Source organism: Aquila chrysaetos, chromosome 4 (genome assembly GCF_900496995.4).
Source record: "Aquila chrysaetos chrysaetos chromosome 4, bAquChr1.4, whole genome shotgun sequence".
NCBI classification, from domain to species: Eukaryota; Metazoa; Chordata; class Aves; order Accipitriformes; family Accipitridae; genus Aquila; species Aquila chrysaetos.
In genome coordinates, this window is record NC_044007.1 from 56,204,680 (window position 1) to 56,219,445 (window position 14,766).

The following is a 14,766-nucleotide window of genomic DNA, read 5'->3' on the forward strand; positions in this document are numbered from 1 at the left end:
TCTGAATATTTTCTATTTTCTAAAATTAAACTATTTTAAAAATTTATTTTCATTTTTAAATAAGGACACCTCTGTGGCTATTCTGTGACCAAAAGCTCTGGGAGCTGCTGATTTTGAGCTGTTGGAGGCTCTTGTTGCCTTTTATGCCTTTGGAGTTTGGGGTTTTTTTTGCTTCCTTTTTACTCTCTGTGCAAAGCACCCTTAAAAATGAAAACCTGAGCACTCCACAAACTCTATGTAAGTTATTATCCTGAATTTTTTACTTTCGTAATTGTGATAGAGATAGAGGAAAGCCTGCGATGAGAAACTTCTGTGTTTGGAAAGCTGCATGATTTATAACAGATGTCAGCAATTTTTAAATTCAAATTAGAGTAACATATAGTAACTGTATAGCACTTGCTTTTTTATTACTTTGTGTATGACCTTTTTCAGAGTAGCAATTATTTTCCATTAGTTCAGTTCAATTGGAAAAAACAATGCTTAATGGACGTTGAATCCTGGGTCACTGGTGATAGAATTAGACAGTTTTCAGATTTATGTAATTGCTGTCATATGCAGTTCTGTAATTTGTCACACCAGCTTATTTCTGGTAGACATTTACCAGCCGCCTCTTCTGTGTTTTCCTTGAGCTGTGTAGTAAAACTGTGATCCAGGGCTCCTGAGTGACCTGTGGAGCTGGCTTATGTCTCAACAGGAAAGTAACTGCCTGTCTTTGACCAGTGAAACTGTAATCTAGTCCTGGCCCCTCTCCTTCACTCAGCATTGCAGGTACTTTAGCAACCTCCCATGACCTCCAGTTTCCTGAATATTTGATGGGTGCTTTGTGTTCTTCCATGTCAGTTATGGTTCTGGCATAAATACACACATTCTTTAATCCATTTGACAGGACCAAATTTAGAAGAGGGGAAGGAAGCAAAAGGACATAACCAAATGCAAAGTGACCTGTAGCAATTAAAGCAGGGGATGCTGCAGGCAGCATAGGGAAATGTAGTCCTGATAAATGATTAATCTTTATGACTAGAGAAAGGAAATAAACAACACAGGCTCAAGACCACGTGTGGAAATAAAGCATGACTTAAAAGAAATAAGACAGGCTTAACTAAACCTGTGATACGTTACACAAAAGCATGTTTATTTTCATATTTTCTTCTTTATTCTGTGCTTGTATTCCTTTGCTCACGATTTTCATCAGTAGTATCATGAATTGCTGTATCTGCGGCAGACATCAAAGTCCCAGGTATATGCATTTCTGTGGGAGTCTTAGGACTGTTAACTCTTATGAGGAAAAAGAGAATTAACTTTGAAGCAGTTTACCATCCACTACACCCCTTTTTACCAGCTCTTCTCCTTCCTCCTCCACTGGAAGTTTCTTTCCTTGTTATGAATGTATCAGAAGCAAGGATGGGCTGGTTTCTTCTGTATTTCATAGTACAGTATAACAGTATAAATTCCCTTCATCAGCAAGCATATTTCCTTATGTTTGCTTTTTACAGGGAATGGTGTAGCAGAGAACGCTGGTGGCAAATAACTTCTTCAGCTGTCACAGGAAAATTCCAAGAAATCTGCCAGAGAGGGAGCAATCTGGGGGAGTTCTTCAAGAAATTTTCTAGATATTGTGATATAGCAGGAAAAAAAAGGCTGAATATATTCAACCAACAGAGTCAACAGTGTATATTCTTAATGTAGGTACTTTTCAAGTGCTTTAATGTATAAAGACATTGTGTATAGTTATTGAATGGGAAAGATAATCAGCAAGAAATTCCTTTCATACAAGGTGGCCCAATACACAGAAAAACAAAAATTACTTTACCTATAAAATTGATAAAAGTTCTTATATCATTCTAAATTAAAACATCCAAAACTTAGTGAATTACCCAGCTAGCATAGGAGAAGTTTGTATTTTGCTTCTTTTAAGAAAGTCTGAGTAAAGTACTGTTCTTGTTTGTGCTAGCTTGAGAAAGGAATCAGAGTTCAGTGTTGCAACTGATACTGAGGCCCGATTTATTAGTTACTGACAATGTACAAATACATAGATGGTGGTTTAGATTGGTGGGTGAAAAAGCACCTTCATTTACTCAGTAGCTCGTAACTCCTCAGGCTTGTGTGAAGCTCCTGGAAGCGTGCTGATGATGGGCCCAACCCAAGGAAAGTTAAAGGCTGTATCCAGACTGACTGGGAATTACATAGGAGGTTCTTTTGGGAAAAGGGTCTTGTCACAAATTAAACAGATGATCTGCTCAACTTTACAGTACTTACCTCTCATTTACTATTGTACTTACATGTTAATAGTAGTTAGCACGTAATAGTGTAGTAGGAAGACAGAATATTCTGTTCCCTTTTGACATGTATGTAAGTTCAAAGTTTCTTTTACCAGTTGTTACAGAGAATCTGATTCATTTATCAGGTTTATGCATCTGAGAGTTATTTGTCAAAACCAATCTCACTCTACATCATTTAGTTAAGGTTGATTGCATGTGTCAGATTAGAAAGAATGGTAAATATTCTTTTTAGATGAGTAACATTGATTGGTGGCATTTTCTATTTTATGTAGATTTATATGACCATGTTGTCCTGTCATCTAGATTCAATAAAGGCCTGTTTTCAATCCCTAATTTAGCTAACACCACTATACGTAACGGCTCTGAATTAATGTGATTTGTCAGTAGCAATAGGCCACAGTGATAACCAGAACATGCTGCTACATCTTATTCTGACTGATCTATGAAACAGCATTGCCCATTTATTCTTTTGCGCAACATAATAAACAGTCTCTGGGCTTCCACTTTCATGGCAGGTATTGAGCAGCTGAAACCTTCACTAATTTACACAATGGTTTATCTTTTCTCCAGTTGACTTCAGAGGCAACTCAAGCAGCTGTACCATAAAACTTAATGAGTTCAAACATGCTAGTGTGTCACACAGCAGAGCAAACAGTGCATGGTTTGCCATTACTATTAGAAGGTGTGCCATCACAATTAGAAGGTGATTGAGGCACTTACTATAAAAAAATAGACGTACTGTATTAGTGTATAAAGAGAACATTTTGCCATACTACAACGTCATAGATGTATTCCAGCCATTTCCAGGAAAATGGGCTAGAAAAAAGATTTTTCCCTCACACCAGAACTTCTAAGTGTTTATACTGTTCTCCTGGGTTCCCAGTTTTTGACCACTGAGTAGAATAGTGTATGTTACATTAATGCTATTTCCCCTGTTCATGGTGCATGGTCAAATTATGTCTGTTGTTCTCATGAATATACTTAAATATGAGACAGTCACCTGCACTATCTCTTAGTATATCTGAAAGCTTCTGTATTGACCCTGTATTACCAGATGGTTTCATGTTCAGTGAAGACAATACTGTTGCATAGTAACTGTGTAAAGGAGGTATGTCAGGTGGCCACAAGAGCAATTCCTCGTTCCTTCAGCTTTCTTTGTGTTGGCTGCGGCTTCTCAAATATGAGGAGCATCTGGGCTGCACGCTGTATAAATTGGTCTAGAAGTCTGTTACCTGTGCCAAATTCTGAAGGGTGCCACAGGTGTGGAGGTACATGTCTGGTTAAATGCGTCTCTGTGTCAGATCAGGTGATAATGACATCTGCTTTGTTAACATACAATGGACATGTGATAGAAAGGGACGATAATGACACTTTAAACCAGCCATGTGATCAACTCAGAAAAAGGGTTAAATGCCTGTGATAGATTCAATCAAGAGGGTCATTTGACTTTAATTTTCCTCAAAGATCATGTTGATCCAAGTATCTACCAAAGGTAGCATCTACCAGAAGTAGGCACTTTATTTGCCATCTTGCCATAATAATTCTTCTGAGAGGTATTTGTCGCAACCTTTTATTTCTTGTTGATTTACATATTCACGGAAGTTCCTGGGGTGAAGTTAGGATAAATTGTCACTGCCATATGTGTGAAGTGAGAAGTGTATGTCTGCACTCTTTATTTTTCATTTCTCAGTTAGATGTGTGCTTCCTTCATGCAAAAGAAAGAAAACCTTAAGAACACATGCTTGTCTGTCTTTCAAACTCTCTAGAATTAGCTTGTCATGAAATGTAAAACTAATGTGTAGTTGTAAAAACCACTGCCAGCATTTTCCTCACTAGTAGCTGATGGCTAAGTAGATTTAGAAATGAAAGGGGTTATTATAAAGTGATTACTGAATAGCTAGGTATGTCATTTCAAGCAAGCAACTAAAATCTCTGCTGCAGATTCGGAATGTAATCTTGTTTGTATCATTCATACTTAAAATCTGATTTTGATTGTGGAGGAGTAATCATGTAATGTAGGTAATTTGACAAAAATATATCAAATGATGTTTTTCTTTCATTCCTTATTTAAATGTGTTAGAATTTAAATGACTCACCATTCAGAGTATACCTATAAAATGACAACATAAAGATATATTAGATTCAATTTGCATTGGTTCAGATTTAAATTTTACTATAAAGTGAAAAGTTCATATCAGCTCTTTCATGGAAGAAAACATTGTGTAGAAACTAACACTTAAAAAATACTACTAACTTTAAAAGGGTGTTACTGATTATTAGACCAATGTATTTTGCAACTGTGAATGTCGGCCTGAAGACGTAGGCCTCATGGGATAAGCGTAGCCATGAATTGGAGAATAAGGGATGAAAAAGTTAAGGAAACTCTCATGGAGGATTGTGTCACTCATTCATGTCTCTGTATCCAGTGCTTGTAATAATACATTACTAAAAGCTTAAATCCCATGCCTCATCTGGTTTCAAGCAACAGCTACACTTATTTTTTGTGAGCTGATGCCTTGGGTGCTTATTAGAATGTGCTTTCAATGAATGTTCTATAATTGGCTAAATATCTTGGTTCTCTCCCAAGAATTCCTATATTTTTAGCCTGTGTTTCAGCTTGAAATATTACAAAAAGAATTCTTCTAGTGATAAACTGATATTAGTACTTATGATCCTTCCTGGAAAAAGTAGGCCTCTAGTATATCTCACATTTGAATTTGAGGAGAAGTGAGTGAGGATTCAAGCTGGCTCAAGTTGCTGGGGGAAACATATGCAGGAAGCTTATTCCTGCCTCTCAATGCTTTTAAGTCTGCAATAACTTGGAAGGGTGCAGAAGGGATCCCCACAGGCTACTGCTCAAAGTTAGCATCCTGATAACTTTAGGCTGCATACACCCTTGTGTTCATCTTCCTCCACTGGCATTTTGACTGTGGAAGACAAATGAGTATAATTAAAAGAATATAATTAAAAAGAAGAATTTTTTTTTTTTTTAAAAGAAGCCGTTTTTTCCAGAATATGCTTGAAGAAAAACAGGTATAGTCTAGTTTTCAGCATATAATATATATATAAAAAACTGATTATTTCTTCCTCTTTTGGATTGCAGGTGACTATCATTTCAGTTTTTCTGTCTCATAGTTCTTTCTCTCATTAGCGCTGAAACTCTGCAGGGCTTGCATCCCAACATTTTTTAAAGTGTCAGGGAGTACGTTTAGAAGAATGAGAGAAGTGCTGCTTTTCTGTGGGAGGCAACTATTTTTGCAGAAGGAGGGACATGTTGGAAATGCTATTAGCAAGTAACAGTGAAAGATTGGTAAAGAATTTTAAATACCATAACTTGAAGTCTTTCCAGGAGATGCTGGATATCTTCTGTGGTCATTTACTTTTACCTGAATAATCTTAGTAACTATTGCTATCAATTTCTGTGGCTGCTTCATGACAGGAAGTAGAGATATCCCAGATGAAACCAGTGTTTCAAGCTTGTTAGAAATTTACAGTTGTTCTTTGCTGCTTTTAACATTTTTGCTTGCTGCCACAACACGATGTGTTCTTAGGTAAGTAAGATGACCAACCTCTAATGTGCCTCTCTTTACTCCAAGGGTTGTTTCTGCATCTTCAACAGCTTTGTGCGCACTGGTAGCTTAGTCTTTGATTTCACTTTAAAATTATTGGACTCAGCAGGACAATGACATCAGCAACATCATATTAGGATTTTGGTTTTACTCCTGAGTCATTTGTCCCTTTGTTTCTTTGTTTGCCTTCTCTTTGCTTGATTCCCTTCTTTTATAACCCAAATAATGGACAGTATGAAAAATCATGAAGGTAAATTGCCCCTTTTCTTCCTCTAGTCCTAACTAAAAGCAGTTCTTTATATTAACAAATATGACTGCTCCTTTGGGTTTGAAATTCAGCTGTGTAAAATCAAAGTATTTCTAGTGACTGAAATAAAAATGTGTTAAAAAGCTGTGAAATTACACCACCCAAAATCTAGCCCATTATTTCTTTCTGTAGCTTTTGGTAAATTGGAATTCAAAAAACCCTGATCTGTTACCAGATCTGATAAATCATGTGGTGTCTTGAGCAAAGAAGGGCTCTTTTTGAACTTGAATCTGTTGTTGGAGAACTCAGATGAAGAATAATTACAGTATAGATATCACTCCATCACAGTTGAATGTGATCTTTTACAAAACCGTCTGACCAAGTTTGCAAACAACCTCAAATTGTTTGTAGTCATGTATAGATCGGATATCAAATCAAATCAAATAAGGACAAGCCAAACTAGTAAAATATTTTACCTACTTTCTTGGTTGGTGTTGACTATAGATGTATACAAATCTTGAGATAAGTTTTCTAAAAACAAACCAAACATTGTTACTTTGATAGCAGCTGGCTCAGGAGGCATGTAGTTTGTTCCCCTATAGATGAAACAATATTTCATTACCTCATGATCTGTGCCCCTGAGGCATAACATAATATCTAGACTACTGAGGAGCAGCAGAGTGTCTGTTTATCTGGAGAACTGTCGAGTTGAGTAGAGAAGTGTGGCTTTATAACCTCTGCAGGTGGGGTTTTACCAAGTAAAGAGAAATATGGATGAACTATGGTGTGCATAGATATATATAAAGTAAGATTTGTGATCTCCGTTGCTGGAAGTTTTTTAAGTGTTTAATGTTTTAGGTTTTTTGCAGGGAAAAGTGAACTTTCCATGTCACCTTCTCAGCTGTTCTGTTTTGTTCTTCCCTGGAAAGTACTTCTGATTCAGTAAAGTGCACTGCCAGCCTGATCACTTTTACCAGTGCTGGTGAACTCTTAGTGCATGTGTTTGACTTACTTAAAACACAAGTAGTCTTGTTTGAAACAAAGCATGTGGCTTAAATTGTCTGCTGAATCAGATGTAGCCCTGATTTAGCATGTGGAATGAAGTTGGAAGTGTGTATGTGCTTATGGTCTCCATCACTGTAGTATGCAAGTTCCTTGCAGGCATTCATGAAATTATATGTGATACCCTCTGATACTGATGCTAGAATACTATGACTCCCACTTTACTCAGAGTGAATTGATGTGAAAAGATGTTAAGTGATTTAAACGAGACTGCTTAGGCAATTTGTGACAAATTTTGTACATTTAATTATCATTAATTAACTTTTGTGTTTAAAAGAGTTGTAGTGGATAATATCTTAAATCTCAAATGATTCTGTTTTCATCTTAAATTTGTATATTTTCTTGTTCTGTTCATCCCTTACTTCCTGTGGAAGGACAATAGAGTCCAATCTGGAATTTAAATCACAAGAGTTGTTGCAGAGCTAAACCACACTAGTACTTTGCCTAAGAAAGAAGTAAAATCTTCATTCCTATTGTTCAGATGTCTTTCAAATAGTATCTAACACATACTAGATGTCTGCAGCTACTGGAGTATCATGGAGTGGCAGAAAATCACCATGCCGTTCCTTTCTTCACCTCTTATTTCAGTAGGTCTGTGCAGTCTGTGGTGAAAAGACAAAACTTCCCATCTGAGTTTTCATTCTAAACCCAAGTTTTGATGATCAATGACAGGATGCTAAAAATACAGCTAAATGTCTCTGTGATTCTGAAATTGAGTTTCTGAAAAAGCATTGTACTTGTGTAAGAGGTAAAGTGTGAAGTTCCAGAGAAATGAGCTGTGAATTGCAGCTGCAATGGAATTGATCCTGTCTGTCAGTCTCTGCTCCATATTCTCAGGAAAAGAGAGCGGAGCAGAGAAGGAGCCAAGATCACCAATTAAATGGGATGCTAAAGTGCCAGGGGCTAGAACCAGGCTTGCTGGTCCCTCACGTCAGAGCTGCAACTGTCAGACTTCACTGCTTGATACCCTGCTGAAGCTGACAGAAGGAGAGCAGTATGAAATATGCTGCAGGTGCCAGCAGGGGAATTAGTAAGAACTAAGTGGCTAAGCTTCAGGCATGACAGGCAGTGTGCTCCTTTGGGAGGAAAACCTCTTCTCTTATGAATTGGTCAGCCTTATTTTCCCCATTCCCCTCATGACTTGTACCAGTGAGGCATAAGAAAATAGCTGGAATACTGAGGAACAACAGAGACTCAGTTCATCTAGAGAACTGCAGAGTGAGTGGAGAGGTCTGGCTGTATAACCTCTCTGCAGGTGGGCCTTTACCAAGTAAGGAAAAACAAAGGTTCAGCAAATAGCTGTTGTGGTATGAGGTGTATTATGTTGCATATAATATAATCAGGATGGTATATTAATCTCCTTATTCATATTCTACTCTAAAAAAATGTGGTTCCAGTTGTGATTAGCATTGTGAAATGACACTTCTCTATGTAGCCATCACTTACCTTACCTGATGCAAGGTAACAACAGCAGACCATTGCTAGGATGACAACCTTGAAGTACTACATGAATAGTTAGTGCAAGTCTCATGAGCACAACAGCAGCATCTCAATAGAATGCTTACTTTTCCACTTAAAAGTTGTGAACTTACCATGGGAAAGTGATAAAAAGACCTTGTAGAAAATAAAATCAACTAAATGAAGTCATCACGTAGTGGTAATTAATTCAAGTTTCCCTTTTAAACCATAGTCATTAGCTGTCATTCTTTTTGTGTTGCATAACAGTTTTCTTTCCCCAGGTATCCTGCATCCTCATGATGAAGAGCATATACTTTCCAGTGTATTGGAAGTGATGTACTGTGCTCTCAGAACCATATCACATTAAATATTTACCCTGGGGTATACAACGGTACCACCAGAGAAGCTCAGTGCTAACTTGATCAAATGGAAACTCTTTTTCTGTCTTTTGTTGCAATAACTGCTATTTTTCATGACTGTTTTGAGCTACATGGTTTTTTAATCCAAAAATTCCATTGTTACCTTAGCCTTTTTTTCTGGTTAAAAGTAGACATGTTTTGCTTCATCTCTTTCCTGCTTACTGTATGAATTAATTGATCTTATCCAAAAATTGTCAGGTACTTGAAGCATACAGATTTGTGATGACTGAGAACTCAACTATATAGAGCAGATGAGAACTGAGATCCTCAGGTCTGTAATGAAGTCATGTCTGATAAATGAAAGAAGTGTAGTATTGGAAAGAAAAATAAATAAAGCAAATAAAGTAGTGGTACTTCAGGGATTAGGTTTATTGGATGAACGAAATAATAAAGCATCATCTAATCCAGTAACCATGTCCATTTGGAGAATTTAAAAGTGAGGTTGAGGACACAAAATGGGTAAATTCTTTGGAGTACAGGCCTTTATCTTCAGAGGCTCTTTCATGGACCTCTTTGGAATATTCAACCTCACTTTCTCTGTGGACATCCCCCATTAACCAGTGGTTATGCCACTTGGTGCATTGATGTAAAGGATTGATGGCGCATGTGTAATCCTTTAGACATAAACCATTGACCAGGTCTGGGACTAAGTCTGGATCCAATCACACCTGAACTCCCATCTGAGAAGGAGTTTAGAACGCAAGGGGATCACTTCTGAACCTCATGACTCAATGGGAGGGTCTCCCTGACAGTTTTGTCTGACCCTGTCATCTATGCAGTAAATACTCAAGTGTACCTTGCCACCGAATCTTGTTAAACCACTGTCGAATTTACCATTGAACTTTGTTAACTCATTCTCTTATATCAAAATATATTGTTGCTTCTCTCATGTGAGTGAAATGCATGACTTCATCCGTGACATGTATCATATAAGATCTTGCTTTATTTTTCTTTATATGTCTTTCTGTGCTATGTCCCAGGGTTTTTTATATCCTACCTCTCCCTTTCTTTCCATTAAGTGCTGTCATTGACTGGTTGACCCATTGACTGGTTGACACACCACACTTACCCACAAGGGGTCATTAGGGCCCTATCACTTGCATAATCTCTGAGTGAATGGTAAGAAAAACAGATATGAGCTGTGCAGCTATCTGATACTATAGATTACGGAATCAAGTCAGGAACCAAAGCATCCAGGGTATTTGCCTTGTCTGATGAGCTTTATCCTGTGAATATCAAGAAAAGCTGTAATGTCTCCATCTTTTACAATCAAATCTCTTTTTTCCCTTGTCTGTTTTGTTAGAAGTAAAAATGTATCTGTCATTCTCATAGCAATGACTTAAAGATTTAACTAGAGGGCTAACTTGCACTTCTTATTAAGGTAACAAAACAAGAATATCTTCCTCCTGGGCAGAAATCTTGGAAAAATTTTGATCCATTTTTTTTGTACAGCCACTTGATTTCAGTTTTAAAATGCTATGAATTAGCTTTATGTCTCTAATGAAATTATTTCTCAACTCCCCTGTGAATTTCTGATGTGCCTACTGTGGAACTAAGCAGTCTGTTGCATATTGTTGCAGCTAGGAGCTTTGTTCAGCTGCTTAATGTTGTATGTCAGGGTCACCTCAATTTTGTTGCTTTTCTAGTCCTATTTGGCCCATTCAGGTAGCATTACAGTTACACAATACCCATCAAATGTCCTTTGCTATTCATAGTCTGACCTAAATGAAGAGATGCTTAGAAGCTGATATGAAACCAAAAAAAAGGAAGACTCCTTTTTTGTGAAATTTATGTCTGAATTATGCAGAAGTAAATGCTTAAGGAAGACATGAAACTCTAGGACTTGCTAGTCTTTGCAGTTTTCTTCTCATTAATCTTAATTCTTGTACCAATGGAAAATATCCCAAATACCACAGACACCAGGATTCTTAGCTGGGGTGTCTGAGTGTAATGGCTCTATAGTGATTTATCCTTGGTGAGGACATTTTTACCAGTCAGTCTAGTCACTAGAAAGGAGACCAGGATTCTGTTACTGAATTTGTTTTGCTTTGCCATTTTGTCACCAGTTGGCAAATATTCTAGATTGGTGATCAACACTGTTGGGCAGTGGTAAAAAAAAATAAAAATAAAAAAATGCTGGAAGATTTGAAAGGGGAAAAAATACCCTGCTTTGTAGATGTTAGAACAAGTAATTTCTTAACACCTTTTCTTCAAGGAGTTAAGATGAATAACATCTTTGAACAAATATTTCAAGCATGCAGGGATTTTATTAAAAAGTAAAAAGATGAAATCCTGTGTAAATTGTTTAGAACATTCCTAGTGAGCACATGTTGATTAATAAACATAAAAGAGGGAAGATGCATATTAATTTGTTTATGTACAAGAGGCTTCTAGCTCATTAAAAGTCTTCTAAGCATTTAACCAGTGAAGCAGTGGATAAAACCAGACATTGTCTTTAATCTTGTTGAGGGCTCCAATATGAAAAAAAACAAATTATTGCTAAATGGGTATAACAGCTCTATTAATTGACAGTGTTTTGAAAATGGAAGGAGGTGTCAACTCAGTGGTTTTGCTGTAATATGGTGGAAATTTGGGTTCGCTTTTCTATCTCAATTGCTGGGACCAGTAGGACTGAAGCAAATTTAACTTCATCAACCACAATCTTTGGTTCTTGTATATAGATAGCCATAAGTTCTTGGGTATGATTTTGTTAGATGTGATTTATGGCTGGTTATCAACTGGGAGATCTCTAGGAAAGCACAGATGCAGTAGGATATTGGCTGATGTGCCTCCTGCCTTTTTCTTTTGATTCTTTGCTAAACCACAACTACAAACTGAAGTATTTGTACTGTTTATTTTAGATGTGGTAAAAAAAAAAAAAAAAAGAAAGATGCTATTAACAACTAATGTTTATGGGAAAAGAACCCTATGGACTATTTTAAAGCAATTGGAATATTAACTTAATGTCCTGGCCAAATAGAGACTGAGTAGTTGCATTCAGTCTTAACTTAAAAACAAATGAATAAGAAATAGCTGAAGAACCACCTAACACTTTTTCTTTGTATAAACAGTCCTTCAAGAAAATCACCATGTATTTGCAAGTTTCCCCTAAAATTACTTTTTCTTTTTAGATACTTGTTTTGTGAGGTTTTTGCTCTAAAAGTGTTAACACAAATTAATTAGTCAAAAAAATTGGACTTTTTTTTGGTTTTGCAAGCAACAGGTAGAAAAGTAAGCATCATTTCAACTGTATTGTGCACTTTGAGTTTCAGCATAAAAACTTTTTGGTATTTTGTTTGTTCTTCTTTTTTCAGCAAAGAGACTTCTCTCTCCTTTTCTCACTGTTTTTTTTTCCTGATTTTTCAGAGACATATACTTCTATTGTCATTTGCACTATGAGAGATAAAGCAATGAAATCCTGTTTCTGCTTATATGTCATATTTACAGAACTCTGTAACTTCTTATTATTCATGTTACTTACTATTATAATATGAATAAATAATCATACCAGAATTATGTTGGTAATTTTGCAGATCCAATGCGTGGGCCACGAAAATTAGAGGTTGTGGAGATCAAATCTAGACAAATCACTATTTGCTGGGAACCATTTGGATATAATGTCACACGTTGCCATCGATACAACCTCACAGTCCATTACCGTTACCAGGCTGGAGGACAAGAGCAAGTGAGAGAAGAAGTGAGCTGGGATACAGAAAGTTCACATCCCCAGCACACAATTACTAATCTATCACCATACACAAATGTCAGCATCAAATTAGTACTAATGAATCCTGAAGGACGAAAAGAAAGCCAAGAACTTGTGGTACAAACTGATGAAGATGGTGAGTTTTGTATTTACGTTGTACGTGCATACTGCCTTGATAGTCAATACTCTTTTCTACATAAGTGCATGTTGAACTTTCACTAGAATCTGTAACAGATTTTCCACCAACTTCACCAATTTTAAGGCAGTAAAGAGTCCATTCAAAGTGTTATAATGATCTTTTACGTAACCTATAACATCACAAATGATTTAATCATTTCTTCATTAAACTTATAACTTGTGCTTGAACTATGTTCTGCCTCTTAAAGGCTCCAGTATCAGTTTGAAGAAATTTCAGATGATTGTCCACAGTACCCTCATGTAAGCTTTTCTATAGAGTGGTATGCTCAACATTAAATAATTGTTCTTGATTTGCAGTTTCAATTTCCCTAGCTTTGGCTTTCCAACCACTGGACACTTTTAGCTGCTTATTCAGACAATTCCATATACAGACATTGAAATATATAGATATTCCCTTTCTTTTAGTAATTTTCAGCTAACATGGGGTTTTCAGATCTCTTTTTTTTAATTTTGAGCAATAATGTAATTTGTGAGTGTCTTTTTTGAAGCAGGGATGGCAGAATTGGCTGCTGTGTCTCTGTAATGCTCTAATAATATTGCATGAAAAGCTTATACCATCTTCCTAAGTCCTTTGTGATACTATTGTGATTATACATGCAGAGAGTTTACTGGAGCTCTGTTAGCTGTGATACCAAAATGGGACTTCCTTGTTGAATTGATCATGCACCAGGAATCAGTTTCACCTTTCCAGAACACTCTGTACGGAGGTATAGCCCCTTAGTGCCCTCTACAAGTGTACCTGAGGTTTTTTGACCTTGCTTTTAGCCATTTAAAAATGCATACAGTTCAAAGAAACCTTATCAAATGACTGGCATTTCTTTATATAACAGATCCATCCTCCTCCCGTTTTTATCGTCTGCAATCTGAACAGGAATGGCTTTGTATTTTCTTCCAGATCAATGATAGATTTACTGCAAACATGTTGGAAAGATTTCTAGAGAAAAATTCAGCAATGATGAGTTCCTCTTATAATAAATTTTTGAAGTCTGTCATTTAAACCTATTAAATAGTTTAATATATGCTGTATTGGTTTTGTGTAGTACTAATTACTAATCAAAATATATGAGGGAATAAATTAAACAATTTAGGAATGTATAGTTGCTAATGAAACAGATTTGATAAAGCATAGCTAACAAAAAAATGAGAATTAATTTTGCTGTCATCCTCTAATTTTGGTTTGGTTCAATTGTAGGATGTCAAAGCTGAAGACCTTATTGTTATCTGGGCCATTTATGTATTTTCTCTAAAATTTTGCATATTTTCTTACTCCTGGCCCTCTCTGACCTATTAAAAACAGCATCAGTGGGTGAGGGAATACCTTGGACAAAAATTATAACTTTTTAGTATACCATACACTTTCAGTAAGGTACATAAATCTGGATGTAACACAACAGAGTATACTAACCCAAATAATCATCATAATTTTTCGAATGACACAATCGAATCACACAATGTAGGTTGCAAGGGACGTCCAGAGCTCATTTACTCCAACCTTTTGCTCAGAGCAGATCGAGTGAGAGCAGATTGCTCAAGGTCTTGTACAGTTGAGTTTTGAGTATCGCCAAAGATGGATATCACACAGCCTCTCTAGGTAACCTCTGCCAGTGTTTGACCTACTTCATGGCATAACTGCTTGGTTTATGGCCTTCAGATAATTTTAGAGGGTTACCACAGTGTTGTGTTATACTTCCAACTTATTTACGCTATATTTAGTTCCTCTCCCTTTACACATAAATCATTAACCCCATGATTTCAATTTAGTTTTGAAAGTTCTGTCCTACTCGGAAGCAAGGTTTAGTGCCCAGACTTAAGGTTGCCCTAAAGGCAT

The 14,766-nt window shown here is 36.5% G+C and overlaps 1 protein-coding gene across 15 annotated transcripts in view; it reads left to right on the top strand.

The window, feature by feature from the left end:
• PTPRM (protein tyrosine phosphatase receptor type M) overlaps window positions 1-14,766 on the top strand; it is a 505,106-nt gene that overhangs the window by 256,874 nt on the left and 233,466 nt on the right. For all 15 annotated transcript variants that reach the window (XM_030011784.1, XM_030011791.1, XM_030011783.2 and 12 more), the window contains one exon: window positions 12,568-12,876. In XM_030011784.1, the coding sequence (XP_029867644.1) occupies window positions 12,568-12,876 (309 nt within the window). The remainder of the gene's footprint in view (window positions 1-12,567; window positions 12,877-14,766) is intronic.